At 42.1% G+C, this 21,486-nt stretch overlaps 1 protein-coding gene across 5 annotated transcripts in view; it reads right to left on the bottom strand.

Moving 5' to 3' along the window:
* Window positions 1-21,486, bottom strand: part of NSD2 (nuclear receptor binding SET domain protein 2) — a 175,762-nt gene that overhangs the window by 101,260 nt on the left and 53,016 nt on the right. For all 5 annotated transcript variants that reach the window (XM_045019541.1, XM_045019540.1, XM_045019542.1 and 2 more), the window contains exons 3-5: window positions 9,846-10,011; window positions 2,045-2,211; window positions 1,132-1,623 (exon numbers count right to left, since the gene is read on the bottom strand). In XM_045019541.1, the coding sequence (XP_044875476.1) occupies window positions 1,132-1,623; window positions 2,045-2,211; window positions 9,846-10,011 (825 nt within the window). The remainder of the gene's footprint in view (window positions 1-1,131; window positions 1,624-2,044; window positions 2,212-9,845; window positions 10,012-21,486) is intronic.

A 21,486-nucleotide genomic window follows, 5' to 3' on the forward strand; every position in this document is an offset into this window, starting at 1 on the left:
TCTATGTGCTTGACTAGGCTGTTTGTAAGCACTAGAGCATTCTCCTCTCCACACAGAGAACAACCACCACACCTACTATTGTTAGCAGTTACTCCTTCAGCTTAAATGGTAGAGATCTATAAAGGTCCTGGATTCAAGCATTGGTGAGGACCCATACTGCAGATGGTCAATATGGATCCACACAGTGGAATTTGTGTTTCAATTTTTTTAAAGCTTCGGAAATTACATTTAAAAAACTGTCAAAAAATGTTACGATAATATAATAAAGACTATTACATTAGAGAATATATTATTTGTCCTAGAGGACACCTGCCTCATTCAGTGCACAGAATAAACAGAATGAGGAAGAGGGTTGCAGGAAGAGACATAATGTTCATGTGTTTAAGGCAATAGCCTAGGACCCAAGTAGCTAGGTTCATTTCTGGCTCCACCAGACTTCTTATGGGATGCTGGGCAAGACTATTATTTAAACACAAGATCATCCTTACTCCAGAAGGGTGTAAGGAGGGCCTTTGTCCACATCCCATTAGACTACAGACTTTGGACAATTGTTGAGAGCTTTATTTATTTATTTAGGGAAAGGTTGCAATTTCCCTTCCCTCCAAGGTAGCTAGGAAGAACATTTGGGGAATTGGAAGACAAGGGAACAAGTAGTGCTGAATAAATCCACTTACTTATGGGGAATGGGTGGGTTAAGGATAAACAGAAAGCCAGAAAAGTACTTGGGAACATAAGTTTATGCATTAAAAATAAATGTAAAGAGGAACTAACAATGACTAGAGAAAAGGTCACTAGGGGATAAATATGTGAACATAAATTAACAAAAAACGGCACTAGGATAATGGCACTAACAAAACATACCACCACAATCACTTTATTTTACATTCTATTCTGTCCTTATCCTCATCGCCACTTTTTGTCTATGTCTTTAGACTACAAGTTCTTCGAGTCAGGGATTAGCTTCTTAAACATCTGTGGACTATCTCATATGTTTTGGCTGCCATCTTAAAAAAATATAACTTACTTTTCAGATGTTTTGTCAGCTAAGAGAAAGAAGATATTCTATACATGTGAAAAACAGAACACGAATAGAACAACACTTACACTTATTCACGCAACAAAAAAACTAACCTCATCTCTGTGCTTCTGACAAAAGACCAAAAACTGAGACATGGCATCTCCCTTCCTGCTTCGTGGAGTGGATGCTGCAGCTTTCTTTCTACTGATGGGAGAGCCTATTCCTCTTTTGGCTTCTCCTTGTTCAAATGCCTTTTGGGGGGTAGTATTCTTAGTTCCTGACTGACCACTTTCTTGTGTGTCATTAGTCGCAAGCAATTTTGATCTCCTCCTCCTTCTCTTGCTAGGAATGCCAGACTCCTTCATTGATTTCAGACTTTGAGTGGTTTCTTCATTCGAGTAAGATGACTCATCTATTTCCTCCAGTGGTTCCACAGCAATACCAGCCTCCTTTGCCACTCGAGGATTAAGATGAGGTCTGTCCCTAATGTAGATAAAGGTGAACTTGGCTTTCCGTTCTTCCACTGTCATGCCTAGCGCTTCAGTGGCTTGCTTAATGCCCATCTCCCACTGAGGCCGTAGTTTCCCGGAAACAGGCTTTAACATCTGCAAGAAAAATATAAGCCAGTTTGAGTTGTTTACCTTTTATTACAAAACACCAGTAATAATTAAAACCAATTAGAAGAAGATTAAGTGTACAGTATGTCTATATTGCAAATATTCCAGTGACATCTGTATGAACGGTCCTGATATAAAGGAAGAACTACTAAACAAATTTTTCTGTGTGTGAATCAGTGACATTTGCCAATTTGCGAAAAGTAATGAGCACTCACTGAGCCATCATGTATTCTGTGTTTTTAAATGTGAAATGCAAAACTAAAAGATGCTATAAAACAAGCAGTCATGAAAGCTCTTTAGATTGTTTCTCTCCAATGGTTAGGTATCAGATGACATTTCTATAACAAAGTAAAAAGCCTGCAAAAAATGGGAGGGGGGATGGGGAGGAGGAGGTGTTGTAGTCTCTTACCTTTATTTTCTCAGCTTTAATGAGGGCTTGTTTTGCACTTTCCTGGCATAATTGTTCAAACTGTTGTTCTCCTTTGAATGATACAAGGCTCTTCTCAAATATCCAAGCTCGTTCTGGGGCATCACCAAAAAACTGTACATGATACTGACGAAAACTCTTTTTTTGTCCTGAAAATTTAACAGTAAGTTTATACAAGTTACTGGGTTGGTTTTGGTTTTAGCATTTTAAATACCTTTCACGCTTTGAAATCCTTCAGTAAATTGCAGTATGCAGAGCAATGACAAATACTTTTTGTCCAGTTTTCCTTCTAAAATCTAATAGATTGACATTTCTCAGTAAACTAATCTATGAAGGTTCATGTAAAAGGAATGACTCCAATTGCTATGTTAATCCAAAGAGAACCCACAGATGCAGGCAGAACAACAGTATGATCATTGTGCTGTCCATTTATTTTGGAAAGAGGAATGTTGGTCTTATGCTTAAGACACCAAAAATCAGTTTTTTCTGTTATAAACCAGGTGTTAATTTTAAGATTAATTTAGAGGATCTAAACAGGGGTTGGAAAGGCTCTTTCTTTTGCCTTCCACAATAAAATGTTTTGTTTAAGAAATAAATAAATAAGGTAGTATAAATTTAACTAGAGAAAAAAAGCTGGGTTATTGGATTGGATAGAAAGTTTCTCCCTTCATCCAGATGCCACACAAATCTTTTGTTAAACTGAAGTTAAGTTTGTAGGCTTTGGGAGAAGACTGGTAAACAATGATTCAGATAAATTCCAAGACCAGTTTGGGGATGAATTTTGGGTGAAGTTTCAGTATTGCTTTATCTCTATGGACTGTTGTGTAAAGAGAATCAAACAAATTGCTATAGTTCACTCGCTCTTCTGTCCAACAAGATGGCTACTAGGAGACTGCCTTCAGAGTAAGATGATGAAGCGTTCTGAAAGAGAAAACTCCTCAAAGAGAGGCTCCAGGAGCCTCAGGAGAACTATACTGAGATCCCAGACAGAAGTAGCTTCTCTAATTGATGGGTAAGTATGGAAGATCCCTTTTAGAAACTTGGACACCACTGGAAATTATTGGAAAAGACTGCACTAAGTGATGGCAAACAGATTACTACAAGATAGATCTTAATCAAACTAAATGAAAAGCCAGCTCTTTAAATGCAGTAAGTAGTTGAGGATCTTCAGTACAGACACCTATACTGGGTCCAGCCCCTGCTGGGCTGTCCATATTGAGAATCAATCCTATTTTGATAAGTAAGTCTTTCTGGTTGATTACTTCCTGCTCTGTATCAGGATTTCTTGGATTGATAGGGCATAGTCTCTGTCCATAGTACTTAACCAGCCAACACCTATACTGTGATTTGCAGTGTTGTGAAATCAGATGTAGGCAGTCTGGGAGCTATATGGATAGTTAGATGGACACACATACCAGATCCATCTACCAAAACTGCCATGACCAGTAAGGAGTCATGAGGCTGATCTGTCTCACTTAATCTAGAATATCATACTGAGAAGCAGAGGAATCAGTGGAAAGGCATAAGGCCGCCTTGGGACCATTGAGAAAGAAGGACTCCAGTAACAAATCCAGGCTCATGCTCCCTCTGGAACAAGAGTTCTGACATTTGGTATTGTTGTTGGTGACATACACGTCTACCCCGGAAGTTTCCCACTGAAGGAATATCTGTTCCATTGATGGACATCTGTGGTGACCATTCGTGATTGGTAACTGCCTGCCTGCTCACAAAGTCTACCAAGTTGCTGCTATCTTGTGAGAGGTGAAGAGCCATAAGGGTTATCCCATTTCAGTGGCAGCATGACCAGAGCTCAATATCTTCCAGACCAAAAGAATGAAGAAAAGCATGCAGCTCCTTATTTATGTAGTGCATTGAGGACATATTAGCCACCAGTATCTCCACTGTGGAATTCAGGGGAAGTAGTAGTATGGCTATGCAAGCTAGCCTGATGGCCTTGAGCTTCAGGGCCTTTATAGAAAGCTTTATGTCCTCTGTGGGCCAGGTCCTTTGCATTCATAGGTAGTCCAAGTGGGCTCTCCAACTTGTCCCTGACACAGCCGTGATTAGTCACTATAAGGAAGGGAATCAACACTGGCACTCCTCCATGTATGTTCTTGGGTTCCTGCTACTACCTCAGTTATGTGATGATGGGAAGAGGGAACCATGATTTTTTTGCTCATATACAGTGCTTCAGAGTACGGACTTGATATGAGCCAGAGTCACAGGATGAAGCCTGACAAGTGGCATACACACTGACATATGGCTCAAACAGCCCCAGATGCATCCGCACCATCATACTTGGGTTTACCTATCCCAATTAATAGAGACTGCATTAACAAGAACCTGCCTTGGGAAGCTATGCTCTCACTGATGTGGAGTTGAAGACTCCTATGAACTATCATTTGTGATGAATAGGGTTAAGATTTTGTCATGGTTATTTTTAGTACAAGTCATGGACACGGGCAATAAACAAAAATTCATGGATGCCTGCGGGAGCGGGTGAGATGAGAGCTCAAGCCCCGCTGCAAGGGAAGGGGGAGGCTCCAGGGCCCGTCATAAACATACCATTAAGGGTTAATTCCACTTTGACCTGTAAAGGGTTAAGAAGCTCACATAACCTAGCTGACACCTGGCCAGAAGGACCAATAAAGGGACAGGATACTTTAAAATCTGGACAGGAAAAATAAAAAAGTATTTTGGCTGTGCGGGGTGTGTGCTTTTTGCCAGACACAGAGAAAGAAGAAGCCACCCCACTCCTATAGGGTAGTATTTAGAAGAGGAAGGTATAAGATTACTTTTATTTTCTATTTGTGATTTCTTTTGCAAAATAGAGAGAGGATAAAATTGGGTTCTTTGTGTAACTTTAAAGTTTGGCCCAGAGGGAAACCCTCTGTGTTTTGAATCTGTTTGTCTGTGAGATTATCTTGCATTCTAATCTCGCAGAGGTATTCCTTTCACCTTTTTCTTTAATTAAAATTCTTCTTTTAAGAACCTGATTAATTTTTCATTGTTTTAAGATCCAAGGGTTTTGGATCTGCGTTCACCAGGACTAACTGGTGAGGGTATACTCTCAAGCATACCCAGGAAAGGGCTGTAAGGACTTGGGGGGGGGGGGGGGAGGAGGAGAAATTAGTCTCAAATCTGCCCAGGAAAGGGGGCGGGGTTAGGGACTTGGGAAATATTTGGGGAAAGGCAGAGTTCCAAGTGGCTCTCCCCTCAGATTTGGAACACGCTTGGTGGTGGCAGCTTACTGTTAACCTAAGCTGGTAAATAAGCTTAGGGGGTCTTTCATGCAAGTCCCCACATCTGTACCCTAAAGTTCAGAGTGGGGAGGGAACATTGACAGCCCTCATCACCAAAAGGGCTCTGGGAGCCTGCCAGCTGACAGCTCCAGCCCAGTCACCCCAGGGCTGAAGCAGAAAATATCATGGAGGTCTCAAAGTCATGGAATCTGTTAGCTCATCACTAAGGATAAGATTGTCATGGAAGTAAGAGATTATTTTTGTAGTTCAGCAGAAGATCTAGCTGTTAACAAAGGAAAAGGGCATATTTAAAGCTTGCCATTGTCTCCTGTTGAGATACACCTTTGCTCAGCCAATTGTCCAGGCCGGGGTAGATATGAATGCTCTTTTTTCACAGATAGGCTGCTACTATCCACAGGCACATTGTGAAAACTCTCAGTGCCATGGAGACTACTGGTAATGATGAATGCCCACTGTGAATCTTAGTAACTTCCTGTGGACCAGCTGGATGGCTGTGTGGAAGTACACATCCTGCAAGCCAAAAGCCATGAACCAGTCTTGAATCTGAAGAGATCCTGAATCTAAGGTAGCATATGTATTGTTCAGCCTTCTCAGATCTAGGATAGGATAAAGACCCCTTTTCTTCTTCAGGATAAGGAAATACCAGGAGAAGTAACCTTTTCCTTTCTAGTCTGTAAGTATCTCTTCTATGGCTCCTGGAAAAGGAGGGGGCCACTTTTGTTTGTAACAGGCTCTCATGAGAAGGGTTACTGAAAAAGAATGGGAAATGAGAGTGGATAGGGTAAGGAGTAGAAACTGATATGGTAGCCTTGGTCAATGATGTCTACTACCCATTTGTTGGCTGTGATGGTCACCCAGGTCCTGTGGAAAGGGGCAAGGTGGTTCATGAAGGTGTAAGCACGCTCTGGATTGGCACATGTGACTCTTGATGTTCCTCTCAAATGGTGTTGGGTTAATCACATGGAGTATTTGGACCTTTTCTTTTGTGGGTAGTCTGGCTGTCAACCATGGGAGTACTACAGTGTCCTCTGTTCTTTGGCTAAAGAGCTCCATTCCATCAAAGGGCCGATCCTCTACTGTGGCTTCTACCTTGCATGGTATGCCAGATACCTGAAGCCACAAGCCCCAGCTCATTTTGACAGCCATGGCCATCAATCTTGTAGCTGTGCCAAATGTGTCCATAATTGTCTGCAAGGATGTTCTAGCAACAATCTGGACCTCTCTGGTAACTTTCCTTTCCTGCAGGAGTTTTGACAGGGAGTGGATGACCCTCTCCCAGATAAAAAAGGGTTATTTTGCAAACATATCCTGACAGTTCACAGTCTGGAGCTGCATATGGCAAGGAATGTGCCTTGCATCCTAATAAGACCAGCTTCTTAAGATCATTGTCCTTACCTATGCCGTTGGCGGACTTGGAATTTCCCTGCAGTGACAACACAGCCAGCAACCCTCAATTTGGATAGGTGCAAAAGTTTTCAAAGTCCTTTGGAGGCATCAGGTATCTCTTCTCCACTCATTTGAAAGTGGGAGGAAGAATGGCAGGGGGTTGCCACAGTCCTTTACCCAGTTCAAAGAACACATTGCTCATAAGAAAGGAGATCCTAGTCAGAGTTGTAGAGCTTGAGACATCAAAAAACAATAGGACTTCTATATGAGTGTTGCTTCAACATCTGTGATATTCTCAGTGTGGGACAGGAGGTCCTGGAATGCTTTAAAGTTGTCAGTTGCTGGCATGAAGACTAATGCCTCGTCTCATGATGAGAATGACTCCTTGGGTAGAGACGGGAGTTGCCACTGTCCTTCCATTTGCATCATGTTTGCAGAAGCTATTGTCTGGCTCCAGTGTTGGTGGTACAGCCAATGATGCCACTAAGGAATGGTACTGCCTCATCTTTCTGGGTGCCTGTGAACCAGATCTTGCTCCTAAACACTTGCAACAAAAGTAAGGCCAATATAAGAATACTGGACTAGTTGAGGCTGGCTGGCCCAATGCCATTCATGGGTGGATGTTTCAGGGCAGCCTACTGTGCTCCCTAGTGACTCTCTTCAAAGGTGGGGGAGGGAGCTCTACTAGACATTGGAGAAAAAGAGTGACTCAACAAGAGGAGTAGAGCTCTTCTTCAAACTGCTGTCTCCTATGGTGATACATTTCCAGTGCCAATCATCACTTTAGTGCAAAAGATGTCTCCACAGGGAACCCTGAGTTCTCCAGGAAGTAACACAGCCCTCTGCAGGGCACAGTCATTTGAAATCAAGGTCAGTACCTATTCTTGTACCCCACATGCTCCTCCAGTTTTTGTGGAGGACATAGGAAGAGTTTTGTTTCAAGTCCTCCTCCTGGGACATCCTTGTGGAGCTATGTTGAGGCTCCATCTGGCTCCGTCTCATCAAGTCACCTTTTCATGAGGCACTAGTGCTGACTTTATTGCCGTATCTGGCTTTGTGACTGTACTCTTAGCGTTTTCACTGACTGAACCTAGAGTGTGATGCCTGCTTGAGGGAGTGCTAGCTGATGCTGTTTTTTTCAGCCTCACTTTGATTGCTTAACAGGTGTACCGTGAACATCCCCTGGATTTGCAGATCCTTGTGGACAAGGGCTTGTGCACAGACCACATAGCTGGCATGTGGCTCTCTCCTAGGTAGAAGAGATACCAGCTATGTCCATCCTTCAAGGAATCAGTCCTTTGCAGAAAGGAAGGGTTTGAACCCTTAGGACTTAAAATCCACCACAAAGTGTGGTAGTTGGCACAAAGCACCTGGGACTGACTTGTCCAATTGGAGGAAAAAGCAAATGGAAATGTGAAGGTAAAGTTCCTCCGCAGTAGATAAAATCAAGTTCAATTCTCTAAAGAGAGCAGCAGGTCAGGCACTCATTGTGTTCTTCCTCACTGACTGGGTGGTAAGAAGAAAGTTTGTGATCGCTCTGCTATTTATGCTCTTACCCAGAAGCATGAGGTGGCACAGGACATATGCACCCAAGAGAAACTGATCTCAGGTGTATGCACACCTACAGTGGAATCTGAGATTCACGCTGAAAACACACTCAAAAATTTTCCTTCTTTACTGGCAAGACATCTTAGTATTCTGTTTAAATTTGAAATCTCTTTGTGCAAGAAAAAGGGCTATTCCACCCTCCCTCCAATAACGTAAAAGATAGGCCTCCAGCAGCCATTTGACATCACAGATAGGACTGGAAGGGACCTCGAGAGGTCATCTAGTCCAATCCCCTGCACTGATGGCAGGACTAAGTATTATCTAGCCAATCCCTGACAGGTGTTTGTCTAACCTGCTCTTAAACACCTCCAGTGATGGAAATTCCACAACCTCCCTAAGCAATTTATTCCAGTGCTTATCTACCCTGACAGGAAGTTTTTCCTAATATCCAGCCTAAACCGCCCTCACTGCAATTTAAGCCCATTGCCTCTTATTTTATCCTCAAAGGTTAACTAGAACAATTTTTTGCCCTCCTCCTTGTAACAACCTTTTATGTACTTGAAAACTTATGTCCCCTCTCAGTCTTCTTCTCCAGACTAAACAAACTCAATTTTTTCAAATCTTCTCTCAGAGGGCATCCTACATAATCTTGCGAAAACTTATGACCTATAGAAATGTTTCTACTGAGACTTGAATACATTTCAAATATATTGTAATCAACTAAAAATTAGTCCTAGACACTAGATCTCAGCCTGGGAAGCATAGTAAATTAGGTTCTCTCTCCTCCTTTACATAACTTGCTGAACAGTAGCAAAAGTTAGAATTTTTTCAAACTCTGTTGAACCCTACAGTTTTGTGACATCATTCTGAAACTTGTCATCCAATTCGTTTTGAATTCCACAGATTTTTTTTTTTAATTCAACTCGTTTTGAGATTGATAAAACTCTCTCGATTTTAGAGAGGACCCAAACTGGTCACTCCATAATGAAAAATGTAAGGGAAGAAACAAACCAGCCACTCTATCCTCCTAGAAGGCAGACAGGATTTCCTTTATTGCTTCACTAAGAAAAGGAAGATTGTTTGATAAGAAAAGCTACAAGACAAAGCCTTAGCTATGTTCCTGCCCTGATGAAGAGCAGCAACACAATTATACTGACACTAAAGAATTTATCCTGTTCACTGTTGATGTAACATAGGGAGTTGTAACTTCTCTTTGATTTAACTGAAAACACAAACATTAAAACATTGAAAACAAGTTTCAAACTTTAAGGTATACTGTGAATTTTCTCTCCTATTTCAGTCTTTTGTTTCTATTAATTCATTGTTATCAAAAGGTTTTACCTTCATATTCTCTAACCATTTTTCTAATTTCCATTTAAATTAAGCTTCCCCAGAACACCACTTCTTTCCAATGCAACCTGATGTTACTAGCTAGTAAGAGGTAATTGACAAACAGCATAAACAAGTGCTGAAGCACAAAGGATTTTGGTTTATCAATTTATCTGAATGGACGAAATGAAGAAATGAAACTTCCAGAATTTAATGTCTCTATGTCCATGAAGATGTGTGCGGCAATGAAGACATACCTTTTAGTTTAGTGTAGGAATGAAGAAGAGGATCAGCTGAAACCATGCATGGCCACCAGGGGTAACCAGACACTTTAGACCACACTAAATCTCCTATATTGTACTTCAACACATGGATTTTGTCTTCTTTCACAGTACTTGGAGTTGAATCTTTCTTAGCAGGAGTCTTTTAAAAAAAGAAAACATACACTGTGTTACCATATTTCCCCTTTCAAAACTGCACCTTGATTAATTAATAGTATACGCATAACAAATACTAATTAATCAACTAACACAGCTTATAAAGTACATCTTTGAAGTAAATTTTGTGTGTGTGTGTGTGTGTGTGTGTGTGTGTGTGTGTGTGTGTGTGTGTGTGTGTGTGTGTGTGTGTGTGTGAGAGAGAGAGAGAGAGAGAGAGAGAGAGAGAGGCAAATTGGGGTGATAGCAGTGGGTTGTGACAAAAAATAGCATGGCAGAAGAGAAAGCAATAATGTTTGCCCAAAAGAGTAGTAAATGGATAGTATTTCACATGTATTAGAAAGGGGACTGAAAAAGGATTTTTTTAAAAATTGTTTGCTCCTCTTTCTTCCTTTCTGTATATAATAAAATATGAACTTTGGTTGGTTGTTGGATTATCATTTTTTAAACCTTTGAAATATCAGTAATGTCAAATTTGTTTTTTTCTGGTTTTAGTGGATGACCTCTGGGACGTTCACTGTGAGCTCTAACACCTTAACTGAAGAGTACAAGACATGAAATCTTAAACAGTCTTTCTTTGTATAAAATGTTGTTCACTAAAGTTTAGTAAATATTAAGACAAGCATGTTAAATGAAGTTTAAACACTACTGTAGATTCTTCCAGCTGACATAGGACCTACATTTCTAAGCAAAAGGAAAATGAGTATATTTCAGGTCTTCTTCATATGTCAGAACATCAAAATACAGCAAAAGGCTAGAGGTTTTTTCCTTTTTGCTAGTCACTTTTTGAAAAAATGCTTTCAACAGTAGAAGTAAAATCTTTAGAATTTTAGCTGGTCCCTCCCAAAGCTATATATTTTAAATAATATGAGGAAAGCATAAATACTTCTGCTTTAAGGCTCTTTGTCAAGTTAACTGCAAAGCATTTAGAATAAACTAAAAACAATTTCCCCCCGTAACTATATGACACACATACTAACCATATCATGGTATAGTCGAGTTATAATAAAGAAAGATTTATTCACACGCCAGCATAAGTCATTACATGTTTTATTTCTACTGTGTCTAACTTTCACTTTATCCATAATACATTATTTGCCTGTATTCAATATCAACAGGCATGTAGATCTATTGCACATTTTAAAATCTAGCATTACAAGTAATTAAAGCTATGTTTAAAGAAATGCTACATTTTGATTCACATTTCCAGTGGTCTGTTACTATTTAATTATGTAAAATGTGACATCATTAGCCTTTTGTAGCACCATTCCAACGTTCAGAAGGTGGACCAAAATGTTTAGACTCTAGGCTTTTAGATTGTAGAATTGAGCAAAAAGGGAGAGAAGAGATGACATTATGAAGTATCTAGAGTGTTTAAAACTGAATTAAGAAGCCTAGTGTCTTGAGATGTAGTACTAAGTTAGGATATTCATAGAAGGTCAGATGAGAATAGTACCTTCTGGCTTTAAAAATCTATGACTAAGACATGATTTCCTAAACACAAACAAACCTTAGCTACACCATAATGATTTTAGATTATGGTACTTTAAAAAAAATATTATTTAAAAAGTAATGTCTAGTTGTGAAATAATGCCTAAAGCTTATTATTTTTGAAAAGCTTTCCAGGGTTGAGAGGAAGGGAGCCCTTCTTGTGATGAACGGGATAGCTCCTTCAGAAATCTCAAAAGACTTGGAACATTCCAGCAGATATTTTTCAAAAGTGAGAAATAAAAAGCTCTCCCTTGCAGTTAAATACAACATGAAAAATTACATCAAAACCACGCGTACAAAATTCCAAAGAACATGCTGGAAAGAGTTAATACCCAGAATACATAATTTCAACATCTGAAAGTAAGTGAATGGATAACAATCCTGAAAGATAACAGATACAATTCTCAAAAGCAACTGATTTACAAACCTAACACCCATTTGCAAAAATGACCTAAGTGCCTAATAATTAGGGCCCTACCAAATTCACAGCTCATTTGGTCAATTTCACAGTCATAGGAATTTAAAAATAGTAAATTTCACAATTTCAGCTATTTAAATCTGAAATTTCACACTGTTGTAATTGTAGGCGTCCTGACCCAAAAAGGAGTTGTGGGGGGGTCACAAGGTTATTGTAGGAGGTGTTGTGGTACTGCTACCCTTACTTCTGCACTGCTGTTGGTGGTGGTGCTGCCTTCAGAGCTGGGCAGTTGGAGAGCAGCAACTGCCAGCCAGGAGCCCAGTTCTGAAGGCAGAGCCACCATCACCCAGAAGCGCAGAACCTATGATGGCATAGTATGGTATTGCCATCCTTACTTCTGTGCAGCTGCCTGCAGAGCTGGGCCCTCAGGCAGCATCCGCCACTCTCCAGCTGCCCAGCAGTAAAGGCAGTGCAGAAGTAAGGGTGGCAAAACCATGACCCCCCTACAATAACCTCATGATCCCCCCTACAACTCCCTTTTGGGTCAGAACCCCGAATTTGAGAAATGGTCTCCCCCCTGTAAAATCTGTATAGAATAGGATAAAAGCCACAAAAAAGACGAGATTTCATGGTCAGTGACACATTTTTCATGGCCGTGAATTTGGTAGGGCCCTACTAATGATTTTTAAAAACAGAACTATGTGCTTTTGACAATTGTACGAGGTATCTCTGTAGTAAAATTACAAGGTAGTTAGTTTGCCTTTCCTTAAAAGGCACCACATGCACAGGATTCTGTGGTCTGGGGTCTATACCAAAAATTTAGGTCAACATATTTATTGTGCTTAGATGTGTGAAAAATCCACATCCCTGAGTTCTGTAACTACGTCAACCTAACCTCCAGTGTAGACACAGCTAGATCAATGGAAGAATGCTTCCGTAAACCTAGTTACTACTGCTTGGGGAGGTGGTGTTCCTAAAGCAATGGAAAACCCTTTCCATCGCTGTAGGCTGCGTGTACACTATCTGGAGTAGCTACAGCGCTGTAGCTATGCCACTAGTCCCCATACTATAAACATGGCCCTAGCCTTAGAGTATTAAGCAGCCCATAGATATAGCCCAGGGAAATAGATCACGGATACCTGAGCATCCACCTAAACAGCAGTGAGTAACAAGAGCCAGAGCTGCTATTGTTGGGCAGCTCTTACAGAGAGCTGCTTCACGGATTACAGAAAGGAAAAAGAACCGGCTAGAGAATTCTGAAGCCTCTGGAACACTTCTAATTGGAGCAGAGTCAGGGGCTGGGTGAAGGTGAGGAGTAGACCAGTCCACAAAAAAACGTATAGGTGCTTCGAAAGGTCCAAAAGAAGTTCCAAGAGTTCTTGAATACGTCTGATTGAAGGCACAAGACCCAAGAGTGAAAATCCTGTAATGGTATCTTTAAGAATGATCTATATAGCTCATTGTAGTTTTTTAAAATAAATTTAACTAACATTCCAGGACTTTTCTTGATCATCACATCAGTGGAAAAACAGTGTGAAAGCATAGCAGAGTAATATTTATTAACAGCAATTGTACAAGACCTCCTAAGATACACTATACACTATTGGCACAAGCCATCTTTAACTCATTTCCATCCTAATAATTCCAGTTTAATGCTATTTTAGTTAGTTTGGGCATTCAGATGGTTACAGGGTTGTATTTAAAGGGCTGTTGTGATAATGAACATTCCTATTGCTACCAAAGTGAAATTCTTGACATCTGTGCAATCCTGGTGTTCTGATATAAGAGATACGGATACATGAAGTTCACAGTTTAGTTGAGCTGTTTTTTAAATTGGTAGTATATTGGTAGACAAAGAACTGAAGAGTGATAAAGTTGCTTTGGGTTTTTTAAAAGCAAATTAGAGGAGAAAAAGTCACAAAAATAAAATAAAGGTAAAAATCTTTATTTCCAGATGATTTAATTTGTATGGGAAAAATAATTCAAGTACTTTGACACAAATGTACCATCTAATTTCTTACAGGCATACAGACAGCACATTAGCAACTGAAGCAGAAGCAGCTTAAATTTGAGCAGTGTGTATTCCCTGTATTGTTAAGGAGATGGCTAAGGAGAAGGACCTGTGTAGAGTGAGAGACTACCAGAGATATCCTTCTCCCCAGATTGGTCTCATTGTTTTGCCTTTGAGAAGAGCAAAGTTAATACATCACTCTGGGATCAGACCATCTCCTTCCTCCCCCTCAAGTATCAGGAAAGGTACCATAGGTTCTCCTGTAGCTGACAGGTAAGGCACAATTTACTGCCCTGCTCATCTTCATCAATAATTTTCTGCCAATTATTTGAGTGGAGCAGAGACCGAGCACCTGAGAAAGATGTTACTGGCCTTTCTTACAGGAGAAAAATGCTTAGATGCCTCCCTTGGAGAAGGAGGGAAGAAGACAGCAGAAGAAACTTCTCTTCTGTTTTGGGATAGGATAAAAGTTACTAACCTTTCTGTAAGTGTTGTTCTTTCAGATTTGTTGCACACGTCCATCCCAAGCATTTTAGACAACTTGAGTGGTGATCACACATGGGCGTAAGTTTTGTGCATGATGCACATGGCTTGAAGCCCAGAGATTGGGGCATGCCCCGTCCTGGGAACAAAGTCCCGAAAGGGGACTAACACACACTACTAAAACTACCAACTATTTACAACAAGAACGGAAAAAATCACTGGAAGAAACTACCGAAGCACAAAAGAAGACTGTTCCAGTAACCGTCGTGAGTGGTAAGAAGGAACTGAGAGGGCACAAGGCCAGCGGCACCACTTATTCTGGAGCATGAGCACAGACCTCTAGGGGGCAATAGAGCTGGCCCTATGGATACCACTGGGAGAAAAGTCACACACCTGACATGGAATGAACATGACCAAGCACTTGAAAGAGAATTAATTTTCCGAAGACCCTGAATGTCTGGGGCCGGACTGTGCGGGATCTGCCAAGAAGCATGGGGAAGGGAGGTCTGTGCCTGAACCCCCTGCTCAGTCTCCTCCGCTGCTCTTATCTGGCTGGTTGAGTAAAGTAACAGCCCGTCTGCTGTGGCCTATACTGCTTCCTTAACCCTGCCAGCACAGAGTCCCAGGAATTTCAAAGTTGCCTTCGGAGATCCTGAATAGTGTGTCATACCTCATGAGGGAGCCCTGAGGACTGCAGCCAAAAGCTCCTGCACACTTTTACTGCTGTCACCATTGATCCGGCCACCCAATCAGCAGCATTTGCGGCTGCTTGCAGAGAGGCATGAGCCAGTCTTCCCCTCCTCAAATTAGGGAGGAAAACTGTTTAGAGTCTTGGGGGAGCACATCTTTGAATTATAACATGGACTCCCACATATTAAAATCATAATAACCCAACAAGGCTAGCTAATTCTCTATGAAGAGCTGCAGGCCCCCTGCGGATGTGGAATATGCTTTTTGTCTGAACAGGTCCAATTTCTTTGGATCCTTTGCTTTGGGCATAGAACCCACCTATCCATGTCAATTCCTTTCTTTGGCGGCTGCTACAACCAGAGATCCCAGGGGAGGATGCAAGAAAAGGAATTCATACCCTTTGAACAGAACGAAATACTTGCGCTCTGTGCACTTTGCTATCAGAGGGAGGGAAGCTGGGGTTTACCACAGGGTCTTGATTGGGTCCATGATGGCTTCATTAAGTGATAGAGCTACTCTAGAGGGCCCGGCAGGTGACATAATGTTCAGGAGACTGTGTGTTGTCTCCATGACCACTTCTGTTTGGACACCCAAGTTCAAAGCTACCCGCTTTAACAATCCCTGGTAAGCCATGTGGTAGTCTTGTGGCGGGGAGAGTCCTGGTCTCACTATCACCTCGTCCAGAGAGGAGAACGAGAAGGCTAAAATGGGCTGAGGAGCCGCTGTTGATTCCCTGACATGTGCAGGAGCCTGCGGGGCTTTCTCCGGAGGCTCGGTACCAGAGTCCAGGTACTGAGTGTCTCTGTGTGGTGTCGGGGCGCTCTAACCTCCGAGACAATGGAGTATGAGCGCCTTGCGGTGGTGACCTGAGGTGGGGGGAACCCCCAAGGTTTCCAAAAGGGCCACTGCATGGCTGCCAGACCCCATGCACCTGGTGGCCAAACTCCTGGGGGTAGCTCCAAACTCAGGGCCGTGGGGGGGGGGGGGCGGAGGGGGGGTGGAAATAGGAATGGACTGGGGAGCAGCAAGGTTGGCTGTGTTGATGAGGAGAATATGATCTCACTTCCGAGTCTGACGGAGATGAGAGGCTGCGGTGCAGAGAGAGTGCCTTGCCACTCAGTTCCAGAGAAGATCGCCGAGGTGACACCGAGTTACAACATGAGTTTTCCCCTGGACGGCGGCCGCAGCATAGATTGAGGGTTGGGTGATAACTCTCTGTTGCTCAGTGGCACCTGAATCCTGACCCTCCGGGGACCCCGTACCAGTAGGTTGAGAAGGTCCCTGGCCCCTGCAAAAGCTTCATGGGTTGACAGCACCGCAAACTGGCTAGTGCATTGTCTGCTCTGAGGTGGCAGTAGGTGTCTAAGGGGCTTGCTGCGGCACCTGAGTTGCAGGCACCTGATGATGTGGTGGCCAGGGATGAAGAGTGGCCTGACACGAGTCTTGCTCTCTCCCTGTCTCTTTTTGCTGTTCACACTGGCTCTTCTCTTGCTGCTTACAGTGTTTCTTCTTAGACACTGGGGAAGACAATTGGTGCTGAGAGTCCAGAGCCTTTGAAAGAGTGCTCTCCACCAAGGCTGAGGTGCTAGGTGCTGAGTCCGAGCACGGCTCTGAGGCAGGTCTTAAGGCTGCCTCCAGGAGGAGGACCTTATGTTGTGCAGCTTTAGTCCTTCTTGGTCTGGGGCCTAAAGTCCCTGCAGACTTGGCAGCCGTCTTTCATATGAACTTCTCTCAAGCACTTGAGACAGCTTGGTTGTGGGTTGCTCTAAGGCACAGACGTACCTCAGGAGGCACAGGGTTTGAAAGCCAGCAACCGAGGCATGCGCCGGCACTGGGGAAGCAGACAACCCCACTAAGCATGGGGGCATCCAAAACTGCCTAAGTTCTAAAGACTACTAAAACAAACAATTGATTAGACTAAAAACCTGGAGAAACAACCACTAGGAGGACTGCCTGAGCAATGAGGTTCCAGCAACTGTCACAGGCAGTAAGAAGGAACAGAAGGAGAGCAGAGTTGCCGGGGCCCTTCATACCAACATTATGAGTGCCTGGCACCAGAGGGCGCTGGAGCAGATCCAATGGATACCACTGGGGAAAAAATTCTGGCAGCTGTGCTCGGGGCACGCATACACCTACACTGGAATGGACATGTGCAAGCACTTGAAGTGTGAGGAAATCACATGACAATAGAATGCTTGGAGTGTACAGAAGATGGCTGCCTGCTGGGCCTCTTTTGTCCTAGTACTGGCAAGTCTTGCAGCGCTTTTAGATGGCCAGTAGCTGGTATGATGGACATCTAATCCAAAAAGAGATATACCTTGCTTCCTGGATAAGTCTCCAAGAAAAGCCTTTGATTTGAAAAGTGGCTGGGCTGCTTTTCATTCATTTTTTCTTAATTAAGAGAAATGTAGTTGCTTCATAATCACAATTAAGTTGAAGTGGAAAGTTATACTTTAAGGGTACCAGCTTTATGAAAAAAAGATGGAAAAGAAATGGGTAGGAGAGGGCTCTAAAGTAAAAGTTGTAATTTTGGATTACCTTCTCCCTTAGCCCTTCACATTTCAAATACCTTGGTTTTTATACTCAGAAATTTGATAAGCAACCACTCTGCCATTCTTATGGTTCATCCATAAGAATGTGTGACAGCACTAGCTATTTTTTCTCAACCCAAAAAAAGGTGAAACATGACAGCTTGCAACCTGATGACATTGCTATGTAGTTAACGCTACAGTTGAGTAAAGAATCCAGCCTGACTATCGACTGACTGTATTAACCTGGATCTGGTCCAACTCCCAAATTGGGAGAATTCTGTTTCAGGATGTCAATGGGATTGAAAAGGTTACTTTATCAAATGATCATAAACAAGGACATGTGTAATCTATGCCAAGCTGCACCTTTAACCTATGGGCAAGGGCTTCTGGCTTCTAGAGTAGCCCTGTGCAGGAGACTGGAAATTCTGCAGATTTGGATAATTTGAAAAGTAATAATGCAAATTAGTTTTTCTTTGACTTTTGATAGACTATTTTATTCTGCTCATATATATTACATTTTGGAAGTATCACAAATGTTTGTATGAACAATGCATAAAATTATCACAGTAGTTATCTTATGGAGTATGTAGGTGGGAGGAAACTGAGCATATTAGTAGCCAGTAAGGGACAAATAAAGCTTTTTTTACACCAACAGAGGAATGAAAGGTAGTTTGGGATTGTGGAATAAATATACTGTCTGAATGTTTCTTCTAAAAATGATGAGCAGTGACATAGTTAATGCTAATATCTAAATTGTCAAATAGGAACTATTGTTTCAAGCTGATTGCAGCATCAGAAAGCCAGTATTTCATTACTTTGTCATTCACATTTAAAAAGGACCTTCCCAACCATAGGAACTTAGAAATAATTTAAAAAACAAAAACAAAAAAAAAGAACACACATTCTGGAGAACAATTCTGCAACAATGAGTGGATTCTAACAGCAAGTTCTGAGACTACAAAATGCACACGGCTATGTTTAGGTATAAGAGATGCTGCAGGAAATTTAGTCACTCCCAGCAAAGAATGTCACTAGGCAAAAAGAGTTGGTACTGGATATCCAGTAAGTCAGAGGCAGTTGTTAAAGTAGATGAAAACAGGAGGAGAGAAGTCAACAGATTTGTCCACGAGGGTTGTGATATTATATGGGAATATGATGTTACATCATCATGTGGCAACAACACACAAAAACAAGCATGGGAACAAAAGACATCTGTATCCAAAGTAGTTCATGTAAAGCCAGCCAATTCCTAAAATGGTAGAGGGGTCAGGATTCTCCATCACAGTCTTTCAATCAAGACTGGAGATCCTTCTAAGAGAAATGCTCTAGATCAACCATGAATTATGGGCTTCATACTGGGCAATATTGCAGGGTCTGTGGTACACAGGAAATCAGACCAGAAAATAGATTTGTAGATTTCAAGGTGAAAAAGGAACTATGAAAATACACTTAGAGATTTGAGCTGAATGAAAAATCTGTATTGACGGAAATAAAAACAAAAATGCAGGGCCAGAGGAGTCTTCCTTAAACATTTTTAAGATACACAATACAATATAAAAGGTTAGAATTTTTATTTTGGAGAGACTTTTTTCATAAATAACATGTTTAGTTTTAGACAAAGGCAATTTACAAAGTGAGAGAGGGCCCTTTTTTTTTTTTTACCACTGCATAATTCTGTTGCTGGTGAATTTGTTGCAGAATGTATCCCTTGCCATAGAATTGTACCCCAGGACCTCAAGCTTGCACTTTTTAAAAACCTGCATGTTTCTAGCATTCATGGCTGTGAAGAAAACTTTATAAATGAGTGTAAAACTAATACAGTGATCAGTTCCCAAGTCTGCAGATAGCCTGAAACAGCTATGAGGTACGAATAATCCCAAACATATTAAACAGCACATCCTATCTCATAGTACTGGAAGGGATCCCGAAGGGTCATCGAGTCCAGCCCCCTGCCTTCACTAGCAGGACCAAGTACTAATTTTACCACAGATCTCTAGGTGGCCCCCTCAAGGACTGAATTCAGAACCCTGGGTTTAGCAGGCCAATGCTCAAACCACTGAGCTATCCCTCCCCCCATAAACTTGGAAACCTAGAAAAAGAACCCATGACATACTGAAAATTGAATGATATCAAATAACTGAATATAAATATGTGTTTATTGTTTTACTCAATAAAACTTCCATTAGAAAAATTCTTTGAAGCTCCTGCAGTATTTCCAAAGTTTCTAGCAGAGAATCACAGAATACACAGACCTTGATGCATAATAAAGGTCCAACTTGCTGGCACGCCACAAGCCTTATGTTAAAAAAATACGTTAGAAATATGCAGAAGTTAAAACATTACAGGTAAGGAATGTAAACAGAATGTACACAGTTTTAAAATAACACAATCAAAATCAAGTTGCATACTTACTAACCTAGGCTACCATGTTCCTTCTCCGAATTTGACCATCTGATTATACCCAACTTATTACTTCTTGGTTTCTTAAAACCACACAGTTAGCAGAGACCACCAGGGTCATCTAGTCTAACCCCCTGCCAAGATGCAGTATTTGTTATTTCTGAACCATCTAAGACAAATGGCTACCCAGGCTCTTTTTGAAAACCTCCAATGACAGACCTTCCACAACTTCCCTATGCAGTTTGTTCCATTGTCCTACTGTTTTTAGAGAAGGAAGTTACTCCTAAGATTTAATCTAAATCTGCTGTGCAGTAGTTTGAATGCATTGCCTCTTGTCCTGCCCTCTGTGGCAAGAGAAAAGATCGTTAAAATTTCTGCAACTGGCATTCTTCAAGATGTGCTGCTCATGTCCATTCCATATTAGGTGTGTGTGCTCACCACATGCACTGGTGCCAGAAGTTTTTCCCTCAGTGGTATCCGTTGAGGACCGGCTCTGGCGCTCCCTGTAGTGGTGCACACATGCCGCAGTATAAGGGGTGCCGCCCCCCACCTAGTTCCTTCTTGCCAGAAACTCCGACAGTAGGGAAGGAGGGCGGGTTATGGAATGGACATGAGCAACACATCTCAAAGAACACCAGTTACGGAAAAAGGAAACTGCCTTTTCTTCTTCGAGTGCCTATGTCCATTCCATATCAGGTGACTCCCAAGCAGTGCCAATGGAGGGAGGGAGGGAGTTCACAGACATGTAGTTTGCAACACAGCTCTGCCGAACCCAGCGTCATCTCTGGCTTGCTGAGTGATGGTGTAGTGTGCCATGAATGTGTGAACCGAAGACCATGTTGCAGCTCTGCAAATGTCCTGGATCAGAACCTGGGCCAGGAAGGACGCCAAGGACGCCTGAGCTCTGGTCGAGTAGGCCCTCACAAATTGGCAGCAGCAGGACCTGTGCCAGCTCATAATAGGTCTGGATGCAGGAGATGATCCAGTTGGAAATCTTCTGCAATGACACCGGAAGACCCTTCATCCTGTCTGCTGTCATGATGAAGAGCTCGGTCAACCTGTGAAAGGGCTTGGTACACTCCAGGTAAAATGCCAGGGCATGCCTGACGTCCAGAGCATGCAGCCTTCTTTCCTCCCCAGTGGTGTACAGCTTGGTTCACACACTGTGGGGAAGATGTCCTGGTTAACATGGAAGGAAGACACCACCTTCGGCAGAAAGGCTGGATAGGCTCATAGTTGAACTTTGTCCTTTTAGAACACTGTATAGAGCGGCTCCAATGTCAGGGCTTTAAGTTCCGACACTCGACTCACAGATGTTATTGCCACAAGGAATGCGATCTTCAATGACAGGTGGGAGAGGGAGCAGAAGCCCATAGGCTCAAAAAGCAGACCCGTGAGCCTAGAAAGAAAAAAACAGTTACCTTTTCCGTAACTGGT

Source organism: Mauremys mutica, chromosome 5 (assembly GCF_020497125.1).
Source record: "Mauremys mutica isolate MM-2020 ecotype Southern chromosome 5, ASM2049712v1, whole genome shotgun sequence".
Taxonomy (NCBI): domain Eukaryota; kingdom Metazoa; phylum Chordata; order Testudines; family Geoemydidae; genus Mauremys; species Mauremys mutica.